Source organism: Melanostigma gelatinosum (assembly GCF_949748355.1).
Source record: "Melanostigma gelatinosum genome assembly, chromosome: 12".
Taxonomy (NCBI): domain Eukaryota; kingdom Metazoa; phylum Chordata; class Actinopteri; order Perciformes; family Zoarcidae; genus Melanostigma; species Melanostigma gelatinosum.
The window spans coordinates 12,454,860-12,471,353 of record NC_136645.1 but is presented as its reverse complement, the minus strand read 5'-3'; the positions used below and the strand labels follow the sequence as shown (position 1 = coordinate 12,471,353).

General features: G+C 43.0%; 1 protein-coding gene across 1 annotated transcript; it reads right to left on the bottom strand.

Annotated features, from left to right (window-relative positions):
* Positions 1–6,364: 6,364 nt before the first annotated feature.
* LOC306785703 (uncharacterized protein) lies at positions 6,365–7,085 on the bottom strand (the record flags this gene model as incomplete). The annotated part of the gene is made up of 3 exons (XM_079280158.1): positions 6,365–6,626; positions 6,741–7,026; positions 7,070–7,085. 3 exons carry the CDS (start codon positions 7,083–7,085, stop codon positions 6,365–6,367), a joined length of 564 nt encoding a protein of 187 aa, XP_079136284.1.
* Between the last annotated feature and the right edge of the window lie 9,409 nt (positions 7,086–16,494).

The window sequence follows — 16,494 nt, the reverse complement described above, 5'->3', positions numbered from 1 at the left end:
CCCTCTTCACTCTCCTCTTCCATATCCAATGTTCCCCCTTTGACTCTGTAGACAGGTGCTTGGATCGAGGGATAGATTGTTCTCTTCACTTTCACATATGGCGGGGGAGGTGAGGAAAGCCCAGTCTGTCCATGTGCTTCTGTCAGCACTGACGGGTATACTGCTGTGTTGCCAGGGGTGTCAGGTCTGGTAGTGGTGGTGGATTTGAAGCCAGTCTCCTTCAGGACCTCAGGTAGTCCTACTGCATCTGGAAGGGTGTTCGGGTCGACCGCTTTCCAGTACGTGAGCAGACGCTTGGTATCTGCACACCTCTTTTCTTCCATATTGCGGGCCCTGCTCCTACCTAATTTGTTCAGGCGACTGGCTCCCACATGATCTGCAACAGCGTTGTTCCTAGCCTTCGCAGCTTCTCTCCACACTTTGCATCTGTGTTCAGCCGTGGGTGCCGTCACCGTTGGAAACCACCCGTTCCTCTGCCACTTCTTCAGATATTTTCTCATCCTCTCCCATTCCTTTCCCCTCTCTTTGGGCACCGTTTGGTCCTCCATCCTTTCTCTGGCTCTGCCCAACATTTCCTGAGCAGTTAAGACGGCCATTCTATCTCCTAGGTGAGCTCAACGTTCACACACCCGTCGTAGCACCGTCCGCGTCAAAGTCGATTCTTCGGAACTGTGTAAATTAGTAAATGTACCAAAATTAGTCAAGACGGGATACGTGAAGAAATTTTGAACCAAAATTGAACCTAGAACTCTCAAACAAATGCAACACCTAAATCAGAATCAAAATCAGATCCTAATTCGAATTCAAAAGGTTTAAAATCAAAATTACGCTTAAATTAAAAAATCAATAATTAATCAAAAAATCAATAATTAATCAATAAAAAATCAATTAAGATTAAGATTCCAAATCAAATGTAAAATCGAAATTAAAATGAAATTAAAAGTTAATAATTAATCAATTACTAAAAGCAATAAAAAATCAATTAAGATTACGATTCCAAATCAAAGTTAAATGGTTTAAAATCGAAATTAAAATTAACTAAAACTAATCAATTTACAAAAAGCAATTAAAAAATTATCAATATCAAAATCCAAATAGCTCAAAATCAGAATTAGAATTAAATAAAAAATGAATAATTAATCAATTAAAAAAGCAATTAAGAATTATCAATATCAAAATCTAAATTCAATAACTGTATTCAAAACATTCAAACAGCAAAGCCAATGTAAGTCAAACTACAATTACAATCCACACTGCAATCATTGACACCTCAGCAACACCACACAGCACAATAATAATCACATTTACTACTGAATCACTATTAAGTTCAAGAATTGAAGGAGCACAACTGAAACCATTGATCTTTGTTAAAATGCTGAATTAAAACCAAAGTCAACAACTAAAGTTATAATGCTTAATTAAAACTAAAGTCAGGATGTAAGCACAAAGGTCATAGACAATGAATTTCTAAGACTGTTTTGTGTAATTTATCTAGGAAGCCACTGGGTGGCATAAAACTATGCTGTGATTGTCTCTCTAAGTCACCAGATGTCAGCCTCTTTTAGTACTAATGTAATGACAGATTCAAAACACTAGGTTTAATATTATTATTATCATTAACTAGCAGTTACTCCTCCTGGTCACTAGTTGGTGGAGTTGCTTTCTGGCGTTTTCTTCTTCTACGTTTTATCTACCTTCCTGTTTACATTCAGCCTTTGCCAGCGAATATACTACGTAAATGCTAACGGAATATGCTAACGGAATGCTAACAGCAAAAACGGAGCTTCTAATGGAGCATACGCACACACAAGTTTCACCAAAATCCCACACTTTATTTTCACTCATACGCCTTCTGTCTCCTCTCACACTCCAGCAGTTATTTTCTTTACGAGCACTTTTATTTTTCATACACAGTACAATAAACCCGGAGCTACGTCGTAGCCAACGTTAGCTCCTCACACAGCTACCACAGGTCATGCAACGGTATTCATCATGTTAAACGTATTTCCACGCTGCTAAAACACAGACTAGTCACACGTATTATTGGACTTATTTATTCATCAGTTTAAACGTATTTCCACACTGCTAAAACACAGACTAGTCACATGTATTATTGTTTTATTACCTTAAACCTCCGGTTAACAGGCTTTTAGCTTCTCCAGACCCGGGTTCACTGTTACGTATATGAAACGCGAGTTATTCACTGCCAACGCCACAAACCACTCACCCAGTCCGCCTAGCTTCACCAAAAGTCTTTATTCTACGTCTTCTGAATCAACCACACGACCCACTAATTATACATTCACAGCCAAAACAAGCGAGTGTGTCTTTCCTGAAGCCACAGCCTCAGAAGCTAACTCCCGCTAGCCTAGCTCTCTAAGCAGCTTATGCGACGAGACCCGATACTCGTGGACAAAGCCCACAAAGGATTGCACACCTAAGCCCCTCAAAGCCACAATATCTCAGTTCGCCTCGCTACATAACTGCTTTAAACTAGCTATCTGCAGGCCTAACAATACTTATGTTGGGCCGAAGGAGACTCCCAGCATGAGCAAAGCAGTTCGCCTGTTCCACAGCTTGTTTGGTTCCAATGTGGTGATTTAATTACACAGCGCTGTCAGCCTTTAATTGATTCTTAGGATCCTCTGTATACACCGGACTTGTCCCTTTAATGCATGCTACAAATATACTCTCATTGCAAACTGCAGCTAGCTCAGCTCAAAACGGCCTGCTCCACGTGCCTTTTTTTTCACACCTCTGCCTCACAGAACAAAGGCACGTTAGCAGGGCTAACACCGGTCGGCTACACCTCCACTAAGAATCCTATATCTACCTAGACAGACTTCGTTAGGTGCTGTTCTTACCTTGTATTGGCGCCTTGGAGGTGTAGGTGACCGATGCCGTCCAGCATCCGTGTCTCGTCCCGCAAGCTGTTCTCCTGGCTAGCTCGCCAAATTTGTGGAGGGAAAAGTCCTTCCTAGGTGCGTGTGGCAGGCCAGCACACGTGGTACTGATAGCTCTTCAGCAACACGGCACTAAAAACATTACCGAAACTGGTTTACCGTCAGAAAGGATTTTAATCCTGCTGTTGCAATTACAGTTATGCAATGGTGTACATTAATCTTTGAAATATTAAACAATTAACCCCCCCCTTGGAAAAAACTCTCCCAGTCCCAGGACAACACGACTTCCCAGGACCTCTAACTAACAGGAAAGACAAAAAACTCTTGACTGGATCCCTCCCTTATTCATTCGCGACTCCTCCCCTTTCACCTATCTCAATTTTTATTGGCTGCCTACTCTGTCTCCTCATTAAACGCCTGTCTACACATCTTGCTCTACCTGCAACAAACACATTCAATGATTGTCAGTTATTGTTTAATCCCATCTATAATAATCCTTCAAAATGAAAGTTAAACTTCGGCAACTTGGCAGAAGTTTCATGCTTCTGCATGTTTATGTTTATCTAAATTATGCATTCCCAAACCCCTTATGATTATGACTAATTATGAACCTTAATTATGAATTATTAAACACTATTATATCTACTAATCACCCCTGTTTTGCTCAAATTTCTTACAGTAATGTAAGACAAGAGGGCTTTTGTTGGGTCACATCCAAGTCTAACGAGGGACCCTGAGTACACACTGCGTCATCTTTAACACTGCATTGTGAGCTTATTTGTTTTGGTTAATGTCAAGTCTTAATTTAGTGACGATAGCTGCCAAATATATGTAGACGAGCAACGAATACTTCCCACTGAAATGCAGTGAGGTAGAGTCAAGGAGCATAATATGGATATTCTCAAGAGAAGCACCTCAGAGTTTCCACCACTGAACAGTGAAGAATGAGCTGAGGCACAATGAAAACCACTATTGCAGCTACAACTACTGCTGGATCATCATTCCACATCTACAGTCATAAGATTTATGGTTGAAAAGTTAAGATAAACTATATGAGGTAAAATTAGCTTACTTTACACAATAAGGGGAAGCTCAGCGCTTTGAGGATTACCTGAGCCAATCTGCTGCTTTCTCTGCACTGAGGGAGTCTGCTGAGGTTTCAGGACCTTATAAAGCTGCCCTACAGATGCCTCAGTTTGCCATTGCACCAGTCTGGCACTGCTGAGTAGATCCAGAATACACAGAAAGGACTTTGTCTCCCAGATTGCCTGTGAATCACTTTGCATCAGCCAGGAGGAGATGGAGGAAACTGAACATCTGGTGGATGCGAGGTAATCCGAGCCCAAATATGCAACTTCACACGTCAATCTCAAAGATAATGATCTACTGGGTAGTGCTTCCTCATTTCTCTTCGTGCTCACCTGACTGGGCAGTAAGAAGAATGGATAAAGTAACATTTATATTGCATGTACAGATCAGACTTGTTGAAATAAACCAAAACAGCTTCTGAACCTTAAGTGGACAGACAACAGGTCCTACAGTCTAATATATTGTTCAGTTATAATGCTGCCTGATGGTTTGGACATTAGCAGTGGGGATAAGAGCTTTAAAATATTTCTAGACATCATCACGTATTCAGGTGATTTGGTAAAACTGTCAGAAGTTAAACAAGCAAGGATCAACAAGATGTGTCTGTTAAAATGAATCAGCATTTAAGCTCACAATAACTCTTTGAATTTGTATTCCTTTCCGTGGGAAAAGTCTGTGCTGTGCATCTCGAGTATGAATCTTCCCTCACTTAGTGTAGCGGTTTGCTTTCCCAAAACAAAACCTTTTGTGCCATCTAGTGACCACAAGACCAGCTATACACGCTAGCGTAATTACTAGATGTGACCACTGGAGGGCAGCATTTGTTTCTAACGCAACACGACCAGCTGTCACTCAGCAGTCCTCTCTCCTTTTTCGTTTTTTGCAAAGTGTCATTTCTTAGGGCATCTTTGAGTGAGAAGCAGCTGGAAACGGATGGGGAAAAATAAATGTATAAAGCTCTTCTATTCATCATAAACAGCTAATGAGGTGCCCTAGAGCAAGGCACTTAACAGCCAACTGGTCCAGTGGAGCTGCTGAGTGGTTAAAAGTGGCAGACTGTGGTGCAAGCTGCAGGTCCTGGCTGTGAATGTGCGTAACTGGTTTGTAACGATGCAGGACAACAGTGACAATGCGCAACCAAAAACAACAGGTGATGAATGCATTACTTAAGACTACAGAACGAGATGTTCATTTTTTTTTAACTGCATTTAGCCATTTCAGTCAACATATGCTGAGGCATTTTCATTACTTTGTGAAAATATTTTACAGATTTAAAAAGTCAGTGTTGTAACTTCATTAAAAAAACAAAACAAGACAAACAATCCAAAGACTCACTTCTTTATTACCACATATTTAAAAATGACACAAACAGTATGAACAAAAATCTTCCAGAAGTCTGATAACATACAGCCTTTTCATAGGAAAAGTAGGTTTTCACACCATGAACATTTTAACACGAGAACATTACTTTTTCAAGTCGACAGCGAGGGTCTATTTGTTATTTTTGGTCTCTTTTAACCGCCAGACACTTCACTTTCAATATCTATAAACCAGTGAGTGTCAGAGATTACCTTTACATGTTGAAGCCTTAAGTTAACATCTCTGAATGTGCAGTAAATGGACATGTATTTCTACATCTCATGTCACCTCACATTGCTCCCATTGTACCCGATTATACGGTTGTGTAACATCCCACACGGATACAGGGACATACAGTAGCTGGTAGAATGGTTGATAACTTCATCCATAGTGCAGGCATACATATCAGAACATCAGTTCTTTCAGCATAATAGGTCAGAGGAAGATGAGGCCATTTCTAAAGTGACTTTTTGCCTCATTAATCTTATTCACTTTCTGATTTACACCACTGAACTACAATACTTAAAGCAACAGTGTGTAGCATTTATAGTAATCTATTGGCAGAAATGGATTATAATACGAATAAGAATGTTTTCTTAAAAGTGTGTAATAATCAACCGAAAACTGAAAAGAATCTCTGTGTTTTTGCTACCTTAAAATGAGCTGTTTTTTAATCTAAATCGGGGGTTGGGTCGTCTTCACAGTGTACGCCATGTTTGTACAGGAGCCCAGAAGGGACAAAGCAAACACTGGCGCTGATAGGGCCATTCACATTTTCACATTGGCCACCGTAGTTTTCCTATTCTCTTAGCACACGGGAGACGTTTCCATTGGTCGCAATCTGCAACCTCACCGCTAGATGTCCCCAAATCCTTCACACCCCACCTTTGAAAGTCACGTCACTGTCCTCCACAAATTGCTTTTCCCAGGTGAGCAGGCTGTGCAGACTGAGGTGCCGGTCCGCTCTCGCACGAACTTGAAGTCAGTTTTGCATCTCAGAGCTTTTGGTCAAGTCAATGGAGTATTCTGTGGAGGTATCTCTCTGAGTTGTTCTCTCCTCCTCTCCTCAGTCCTGAGCTGGTTCTGACTGGTCTCTCCGAAGTCCCTGCAGGGCCCTGGCTCTCAGTTAGTACCCCTGTGGCCGCTGTACCTCTTCCTGTTGTCCCTATGGAGGTGTGTCGGCGTGTCTCCGGACTGCTGTGTGCTCCTCCGGCCTCAGACACACTCTCCTCCCCGGGATCCTTCCCCTGGCTGCTTGGCGAGCTCTCTCCGATCCTGAACATAAATGTTGTTGAAAACAATATGGATGCCACATAATATTTAAAAAAGTCACGATGATGAATGATCTGAATGTATATGAAATCAGAATCACACCAGCAGTTTTGCTACCTGAGGTGATTGAAGGCTCGTAGCCAGTGTGAGCCCAACACCTCTCTCCCGTTGGCCCTTAGTCCTCTCCGGTGACTCCGGGTCCTCAGTCCTTTCAAAGCCTGAGCCAGTTCAGCCTCATCTCCGTGACCCCAGACCAGCTGGGCCCTCTGCTCCGCATCTTGATCCCCCGCTGACCTGAATAGTCTCTGTAGCTGCCACAGATTCACGTCGCTGAAAATGTTCGCAGAGCCAGCCTTCCTACTCCTCCTCTCAGCCAGCCGCCACAGCGAGGAGGGGCCCGCTCCTAATCATTGTCTTTAACAGCAAATACACACGTTTTATGTCACTCTCACACGGAGCCATCTAAAAAATACATATTACAGGGAGGAACTGAGACAGAGCTCCAGTATTTATCCCACTATGACTACGTCCTCCTCAGTGAACTCATAGAAGGGAACCTCCAGCTTTAGAGGAGCAGGTCCCTTTCTTATCCTTCCTGAAGCATCGTAGTGGGAGCCATGGCACGGACAGTAGTAGCCTCCGAAGTCTCCGGCGTTGGCGATGGGCACACAACCCAGATGGGTGCACACACCGAGGACGATGATCCAGCGGGGGTTAATCACTCTATCCTTGTCATGCTATGTGTGTTTGTGTGTGCAATCATAATTCCACATGTTTGAAACCCTTTTCCCCTGTAGGCGGTGCTGTCGGAGGCCTTCTGGGCTGCTGGCTGACCAGTGGACAGTTCAAACCGCTGCCTCAGATCATAATGGAGCTCAGTCCTCAGCAGCAGCAGAAGCTTGATGGTATCTTCTGGCCGTGCTGGGAGTCATTCAGTGGACAGATTTGGCTCAGCTAACTGCTCTAGTGATGGCCAACGCCACCCTGAAGCAGCAGCTGACGGCGACCCTTCTCGGGTACATCTCCAAGGAGCTCCAGGCGCAGGTGCACTACGTGGATTAGTGTCTGTTGAAGAACTGGGATACTCTGACTCAGGGGCCCACATGCTCAGAAGGTCTTTTGAAAAGAATGTGAACTGTTTGTATGACGATGGAGAGACTCTTTGTCAAATATGAAATCACATTTTGTAAATTTGCACAGACGCCATCACAGTCTTGGTTACAGGTTACAGTGAAAACAGCTGAATACCTTGTTACGTGATATCTGGGGGGTGACCCCTCACGATTTTTTAATCCAATAATAAAAAAATTGAAAAATTAATTAATTAATTTTTTTTTTTTTTTTTAAATTATTAGAATAAGTATCAGTGTGGTTTGGGCATTTCAAGAATGCCATCAGTAATGTACCGAGCTGGATCAAACACAACTTACCTCAGGGGATGAAGGAGATCATCTGAGGTGTGACCCCTCTCCAGGGCTGACTTCTCAAGAAAATATGAAGAAAAGGGCTTGGTCGAAGAAACTAATTCGTTATTTATTTATTTGCATTTACATCAAAGTATAATCTCTTTGTCCAAAATGCAGAGGAAAATCGTTAACTGAAAAATATAAGAAAAAATCACCTAAGTATTCAAAAACCCCTTCAGAGCAGTTTACAGACAAAGGATCTGTAAAAAGCTGACTCAGCCTGCAGACGGGCTGGCTGTGTAGCTTACGGAGGAAAAAGTTAATGATTCACCCAGCGCAGGACTGGACAGAGTGAGCCTTCTCTCCTGACTAGACTTCAAAAAACCTTCTAAGTTTTCTTAAAAACCTCCGACAGTCAAAGTCCGGAGATTCTGTAAAAAGTTAAAGTTTTCCTCCGTGCAGGCCGGAGCCCGCACGGGATTAGAGACTCCTTCTCCAAAAGCGTCTTCCAGGTCCTGCTCCAAGAGTCTTTTGCTGTTTCAAAACTGCTGGTATTTATACTAATACGGGCTTCAGATGTCTGACTTCCAACGGATTCCTACCCTTCACCTCACTTGATTGATGACACAAAAACCCTTACTTCAGCGTAATCTTTGAAAGCCCGGTCTGCCTTCGTGGTCCATATGAACCCGTCAGCAGTCTCATCGACGCCACTGTCAAGGCTAAGTTTATTTATGTGTGCCCCCGAGGCTACTCTACTGATTTGACCGCCCTATAGTTTTTCCTTGAAACCGCTGACTCGGCCCTTTTCACTTTGTCTGGGAATTCCCCTTCCTTTCTTCTCTAGACTAATGATTAACGAGGTCTCATGCCTCACACTGCCTCCGGCCTCCCGGACTCCACGGGAGTGCGATGGCTGCCCCCCCCCCCCCCCTCCTTCTCCCCCCGGGGAACTCCAAGCCCGCCTGATGGGGTGGGGGTGAGGGTGTGTGTGTGTGTGTGTGTGTGTGTGTGTGTGTGTGTGTGTGTGTATGTGTTCCCTCCGTACCCTTCAGGGCAAACGGAAGGTTTCTTGGCAACAGACGCAGGTCTGTCTAACCGGTTCAAACTTAGTGCGACTTGTCATATCTCCTGATAACCAGGGCTAAACTGTTTAGAGGCATCGCGATTTCGCATAATCTCCCCCGTGTTCAACACCCTCTCTTGCGAATCGTGACTTGTCTCTACCTCCGTTCTTGTATCACACAAAAGACAATGTCAATGTCTATCGCAGTGAACGGAAGATCAACCATTTTCTATGCTATCTGGGCTAATTCGCCACATCTCCTAACACCCTCTCTCGAATGGCACCAGATACACGAAAAATAGAACATCTCATACTCTCACAGTAGAGGTCCATCATAACTTCTGTATCATCAAAAATGCACAAAAGCAGGTATTCCCAGAAAAACAATGGGAATCTGAATCATATTGAAACACAACACATGAAATTATATCATTGAAATAAAGACAGGAAAAAGAAAATGAATCCTATCTGAAAACATAGTTTAAAAGAAGAAAAAGCAACGCTAAAAAGTAAAACACTCCTCATCCCCAAAAACAAAATCCACCTCTCAAAGATATCATAAAAGTACAGAATACAAAACGTTGAACATATCAGAAAATACAAAATACCCCCACAACCTCTTTGTTTTTGTATTTTTTTCTTTTCTTCGCTCTCCTAGAGCAGAAAAGTCAATGTCCAGAGTCACATGCGAGCCACGCCAGCACCCGTCACTGTCGATAGTTCAGCATCTCCCGTCCGAGACGCCACCTGTCTCAGCCCGCTTTCTGTCCCAGAGGACATATTCCTCTACCCCCTGGTCGTTAGAGTCGATTGAAGGCCCCCGGGCCCACGGAAAGTCCAGTTTCAGTCTTTGGATACTGATAAGGACCCAGGTCAGCGTAGGCCGGTTCTCCCCCGATGGGCTGATGGTCCATCAGGTCCGTTGCATCACGTAAGGGCCCGTACACGTTTCGGGGATCGATTTCTTCGTCCACAGAGTGGACAGAGGTCAGGGTCATGTTGACGTTGGGAGACAGAGAGGGAGAGATAGCAGTGGGTGATTCTGGCGAGTCCGACAGTGGTACAACCCGCCGGTCCAACTGGACCTGCCCCGATCTTGGAGATTCGGTGTGGTTAACCTGGAGACCTCAGGGATGAGAGGTTAAACCCAATATATCCAGGGGATGAGGATAAAAGTATTCAACAAAAATAGCAGTAAAGTATCAAAGAAAGAGAAAACCTTAAATGACTACCCGTTTCAACCTGTCCTTTCTAGACTGAAGCGTGCTATCTCGCAGCCGATTAAGTTTTATACAATCGTGAAGGATATTGTTAGCTGCTGTTGCCCTCGCCCTTCTGTATGCCATATGAAAGCACAGATCAGGATCATAGATCGTTGGGCGGGGCCAGTCATCTGGTCCAAGATTCATTTTCACATAATGACCAGGGTAGAAATCGTGTAGAAATCAAAACATAAAAATCTGAAAAGGCTCTCTCCTTCCTTAACTAGAATATTCAACTTAAAAGTTTGAAAAAGTTTTAAAACTAAAAATAAATGCTCAGTCCGTAACAACTGCATAAAACACTCAAACGATGTGTATATAATCCCTACTTAATATAAAGGATAAGATCGTGAAAAATATAAAATAAGAAATGAACAAAATGTCCTCGCAGGAGAAACTGAAAAATCAGAGAAACTCGTGTAAAATATACGGCTGATAAGAATGGAACTGGTAAAGTAACAAACAAAAAAAAATGATATACTTTTAAAGGATTAAAGACCCTAACTATATTTAGAGAAACGGTGATTTTGGAGTTCCCCTGAATGCCAATAGAGGGCTGTCCAGGCTCATTCTAGGCAAAATCATGTCCCCTGAGCAGCTGATGATCCAGCCGGCTTGTGGAATGTAACGTGTGAGGTCACAGAAGTCAACGTGAGGCCCATGCCTGATGGGATACTGGCTTGCCTTTTTTCTTTTCCTGGCGTAGCTGTCTTGAAGCCATCAACCATCGTTCACTGTTGACCCGTGACCTCACTTTGTGTTGGATGTGTTCTAAGGTTAGGAAGAGGAACTAGATTTTGTTTAAAAAAACCTATTGACCTTGTCGTGTCCCTCATTTTGTAATCCCTCATGCATATTGGTCCCTATTTGAGAGGTTTGTTCAAGCAGGACCTCAGTGAGTGCATCATTCCCTCTCCACCCTGAAGGAAAGATAAGGGAAGGTTCAGCCATTTTCGGACTGGCTTGGGCCATTTAGTCTGCTTGTGTGGGCGAGCGGTTTGCTTTTTTCTCTTATTCTAGCTCATTCTGAGCTGCCTTGAAAGCAAGGGAAGGAGGGGCTGCCCCTCCTCCCCTGATCGCTCCCTCTCCTCTGAACAAGGAGGGAGCGTTTTTGACTTTAACCTGAGAGACACACAATCTGATCCCCTATTTCACACCTTTAGTGTTTTAGGGCCTAAGGCCTCTCAGGTATCCAGCCATGCAATAATATAACAGTGATATTATTACGATTTTAACGCGAGAGAGAAAATCTGATCCCCTATGTTACACATTCTCGTGTTTTAGGGCCTAATCTCTCTCGAGTCTCTGCTTTTTTCTTTCTTTGCAGTCAAGACACCTTCCAAAAGAGCTGTCACCTGTGACATTGTCATGAGTTTACAAGAGCCCGCCCACGTCAACCAGAGGCAGCGACCAGAGCAGCCACAGCTGATGACGAAGGACCGAGTACTTCCGTTAGATTTTCGCTGGAACTTAACCGCTGAACAAAGAGGGGGGAGCTGCCTCCCCTCCTCTGCCTGCTCTCTCTACTAGGAGCAAAAAGGAGGGGGACGCCCCTCCTTCCCTGCTCGCTCTCTCTCCTCTGAGCAAAAAGGAGGGGGCCGCCCCTCCTCCCCTGCTCTCTCTGCTAGGAGCAAGGGGGGGGGCTTTTTAAATTTTGCAACAATAAATATGAACTAAAATCAACACTGTAATACTACCCCACCCTAGGCATGCGATAATGTAACAGTGATATTATTACGAACAACAATTGGTAGGGAAGGTTGCATCACTGTTCTTTTATCCTCGGGAGGATCCGTGTACTTTAACCCGAGAGGGAACCGCTGTTCTACCTAGAATACACGTTCTAGTGTTTCTAGGATCTAATCCCTCTCGAGCCCCACGTTGGGCGCCATGTTACGTGATATCTGGGGGGTGACCCCTCACGATTTTTTGATTCGATAATAAAAAATTGAAAAATTAATAATTATTAATTTTTTTTTTTTTTTTTTTATTTCTATTTGGGTTATTAGAACTATATTCCTTATGTAAACCTTTTCAATTCATCTGGAAATAATTAGTAATAAGCCAATAGGAGGCCTTTTATGTGAAACGCATAAAAGAGTGAGCCGACGGAGCTCCGTATCGATCATTGATGCACAGATCGACAGGGGGTCAGCTGGTGATACATCAACCCTTGCGATGCACCAGAGGGACCCAGACTCCACGTGACGCGTGCCCGGTGGATCTGGGACCTCCCTGTGTGAACCCCTTATTGCCGTGAGAGTCGGCGAGAAGGGGGGGGTGGGATTTTTACTCCTTTCCCTATATGATCTTCACATCTGACCGGGCGGGAGATATGGGGATGAGAGAATTCTCCCCAATCCTCCCTGGTTTTGCCTCGAGCACTGCTGTACCCTAAGATTGATCCTTACCGGGTTATAATATTGTACCGAATATTTTTTAATTATCTGACCACCAGCCTGGTCCAAAGCTGGATTTCTGTCTAATCTGACGTGACCCGCAGCCACTCATATAGACAATGTAGTCTGTCGCTCGGACGATTATTTGGTTTTTCATAAGAGTCCAGTATTTATTCTGTCTCTTTTATTTATTTTGGTTTTAGATTTTTCTTAATCCTTTCGTAATTGATAAGATCCGGCTTGAGAACCCAAACAGATATAAAGCTCTTTCAAACGCAAGCTGGTCTCTCCCGGAGGACTTCTCTTAGTTTAAAGCGAAAATAATTTGAATAAGTTATTAGGATGTTTGGCGCATGTCAGGAATGCTTATCAGTAGTGTGCCGTGCTGGAGGTCGCTCCAACTTACCTCAGGGGCTGGGGGATGTCCGGTGAGGTGTGACCACCTCTTTTATGGCTTCTCTGGAAATTTGAAGAAATGGAGTCGGTTTAAAAGTACCAATTCGTTTTTATTTATTTGTATTCAAATCAAAGTATAATCTCTTGGTCCAAAATACAGAGAAAAAGTGTTAACTAAAAATATACGAAAAAATCACCTAAGTATTAAAACCCCTTCAAAGCAGTCTACAGACAGAGTCTAATCCTTCTGAGAAAAGATTTCAGCATTAACCAACCGTACCCTCTGGTTTCCCCCACACTTCTGCCTTGCTGTTACAAACGACTCTTATTTATACCAATACGGGCTGGTTCGCTCGCTTCAGGCGCATTCTTCCCATCTACATCAATCACTTCTTCCAACAGAATTTCCAACATCATTTGATTGATTAAGGCAAAGAACCCGTGCATCAGCGTATTTTTCAGAAAGCCGGGTCTCTCTGTGTGTCGCTAAGAGCTCCCCTGCAGACTTACTGCCGCCACTGTCAAGGGCACGTTATTTATGCTCCCCCTCAGGCTAATCTTTTGATCTGACCGCCACATAGGTTTTCCTTGAAACCGCTGACTTGGCCCTTATGACTTCGTCCGGGGATTTCCCTTCCTTTCTTCTCTAGACTAATGATTAACGAGGTCTCTTCCTCAAACTCCCCCCAGGCCTCTTATGGCCTTGTGTGTGCAATTTGGCCCCCACCTTCTCATGGCCGCTTCTTTGTGTAATACTGCTGCATCAGCACTTGGCCTTCCCTTGAACTGAGGAGCCCGCCAGAGAGAGGGTGGGGGTGTGTGTGTGTGTGTGTGTGTGTGTGTATGTGTTCATGTGTTCCCTCCGTACCCTTCAGGGCCACGGAAGGTTTCTTGGCAACAGACGCAGGTCTGTCTAACCGGTTCAAACTTAGTGCGACTTGTCATATCTCCTGATAACCAGGGCTAAACTGTTTAGAGGCATCGCGATTTCGCATAATCTCCCCCGTGTTCAACAACCTGGATTCATTTATTATTGGAAGTACACTCATCAGATGAAGGAATTATTTATTCATCAATGGCACTGTTAATCATATAAGAGACATAGTGGTTCTGTTTGTGATTACGGTTTTATACAAAATGTATAAAATACATTTGACACACCACATGAACCATCACACAGGGGAGGAACGATGGAGCTTTCATCCTATCTTTATCCAAGAGCGTGTTCTTTCAATTTGAGAGCATCGCTCATTGAGTCCATGCTCAGATTTGGTACTGTCTTTAGCTTGATCCACTAATTGAGTTTTTATTTTCTAGTTCGTGTTGGTTTTCTAGAGGGGGCCGGGGACACGCTCACCTGGAAGAAAATGTTGTACATTTTAAAGTTAAATGCAGCAGTCTGGTGCACTCTGAGACCAACATAGAACATGAACATAATTCATGCTGAAAGTAACGCAGTTTAAACTGACAAATGCAGGAAGGACAGCTGGCAAGAAATCACTAACTGTCATTCTGAAAATGAACCGATTTATAATATCACTGCTTCATCTATAACGCGATAGATCTGACTATAATAACACGTGTATTCACGTCAATGTTTTACTTTGATGTATTCTTATTCTTTCAGCCGAGACCCCAGCGATGTGAAACTGACTTTTGGGCAAATCAATCAAAATATATATAAATATAATTCTAAGCAGTAAGGAAGTTTCCTTCCATCACTTAAAATCACCCACACCAAACATTAAAGTAGCCGGAGACTGTAAGACACGACTCAAGAAGCCGACACACGTCAGTGAATGTGTGATGAGAGAATATTTACACATTTATTTTCTATTTACTCCCAAGTCTGTTTGGCACCACTAAGGCTACAGCTGAAAGAACAAGGCTAAAATATTGTCATACACGCCATGAAAACACATCTGCAACACATTAATTTACCATAATACACACATGTACTTATAGTCAGATCTATCGTGCTCTAAATGAAGCAGTGATGTCATAAATCTGTTAATTTACTAATTCACACAGTCTGAGATTTATTGCCAGCTGTCTTTTTTTGCATTTGTCAGTTTAAACTGTGATTATGTAATATTCATCAACGGTGCACGTACCGAGCTCTGATTGGTCAGTGTGTATTTGAAGAAAATGAATTAAATCACACGTTGCTGAGGGAGCAGAGGGGCAGAAAACGGTCTGAAGGCAATTCATTGGTGATATTTTGTCTTCAATAAATAAATGTTGGAAAACAATCACTTGAGTCGTCTCGTTCCACGACCCACAACTGTTACATATGTACCAGATGGAAGGTCACTGAAGATACGAGTAATGATATACTATTTTATTAGTTTAAGGGGATTTTGTTACCCACCAAGTTGCAGCGAAACCGGATGTTCCTCGTAGAACCTGTCTGAATGGACTTTTATCTGTTCACCTTTTCTTCTGGATGGTTCTCCTCTGACTCATCTCCCGAGTCAAAACCACACCCATTAATGCATTGCTTGGTGAAATCCAGGCAACTGCCATTACATGTGAGGAGAACTGAGTCAGCACTATCACACTGGATTAGAATTCAGGGTGCACTTAACGGAAACACAGCATCGACTGTCCTGTACAATGGTTGGGAGTACTCGACATTCTCTGGTAAAAGCTTTGGATGGGACATCTTGGCAGGAAATTTGGAATAATGACAATAAGGGTAGAAATTACAACACAATTCAGACATCAGTCAGAGTGAGAAGTGATGGAAGTAAAAGTAGAAAAGAAGATGTTACTTTCAGATTCAGGTTCGGACATACAGGACTCAATGACACATTATACACATCATGAAAAAGACAGAGTGGGATAAATGTGAGATATGCAACTGTAAAGAAACTGTAGAACATGTGCTGATAGAGTGGAGGAAGTTCAGGGTGGAAAGAGAAAGACTGAAGAACAGAGTGGTAGATACAGGAAGGGAGTGGAGCATCAAAGGACTGTTAGAGACAGGGGACAAACAAGTTCAGCTTAAAAGGGCTTTATTTAATATTTTGAATGGAACGGGTTAAAAGGCCAGAATATGACTGCAATATGAAGTTTATTTCTAATTGTTTCATTATATTTATAAATGACATTATTATTGTGTTTAAATGATAACTGTCATGAAGTCATGATGTTACACACTCCGGTCCAGTAGGTGGCGCCTTAAACATTGGTTTGTAGTCCGCCATTAAAGTGAAAGAAGAAGAATGAGAAGAAGACGAAGAAGAAGGAGGAGAGGAAGAAGAAGAGGACGAGGACTAATCTCGTGGTAGCCTATAAAGCTATTGAAGTTAGCTTAGCATGCTACCTGGAAACAGACGG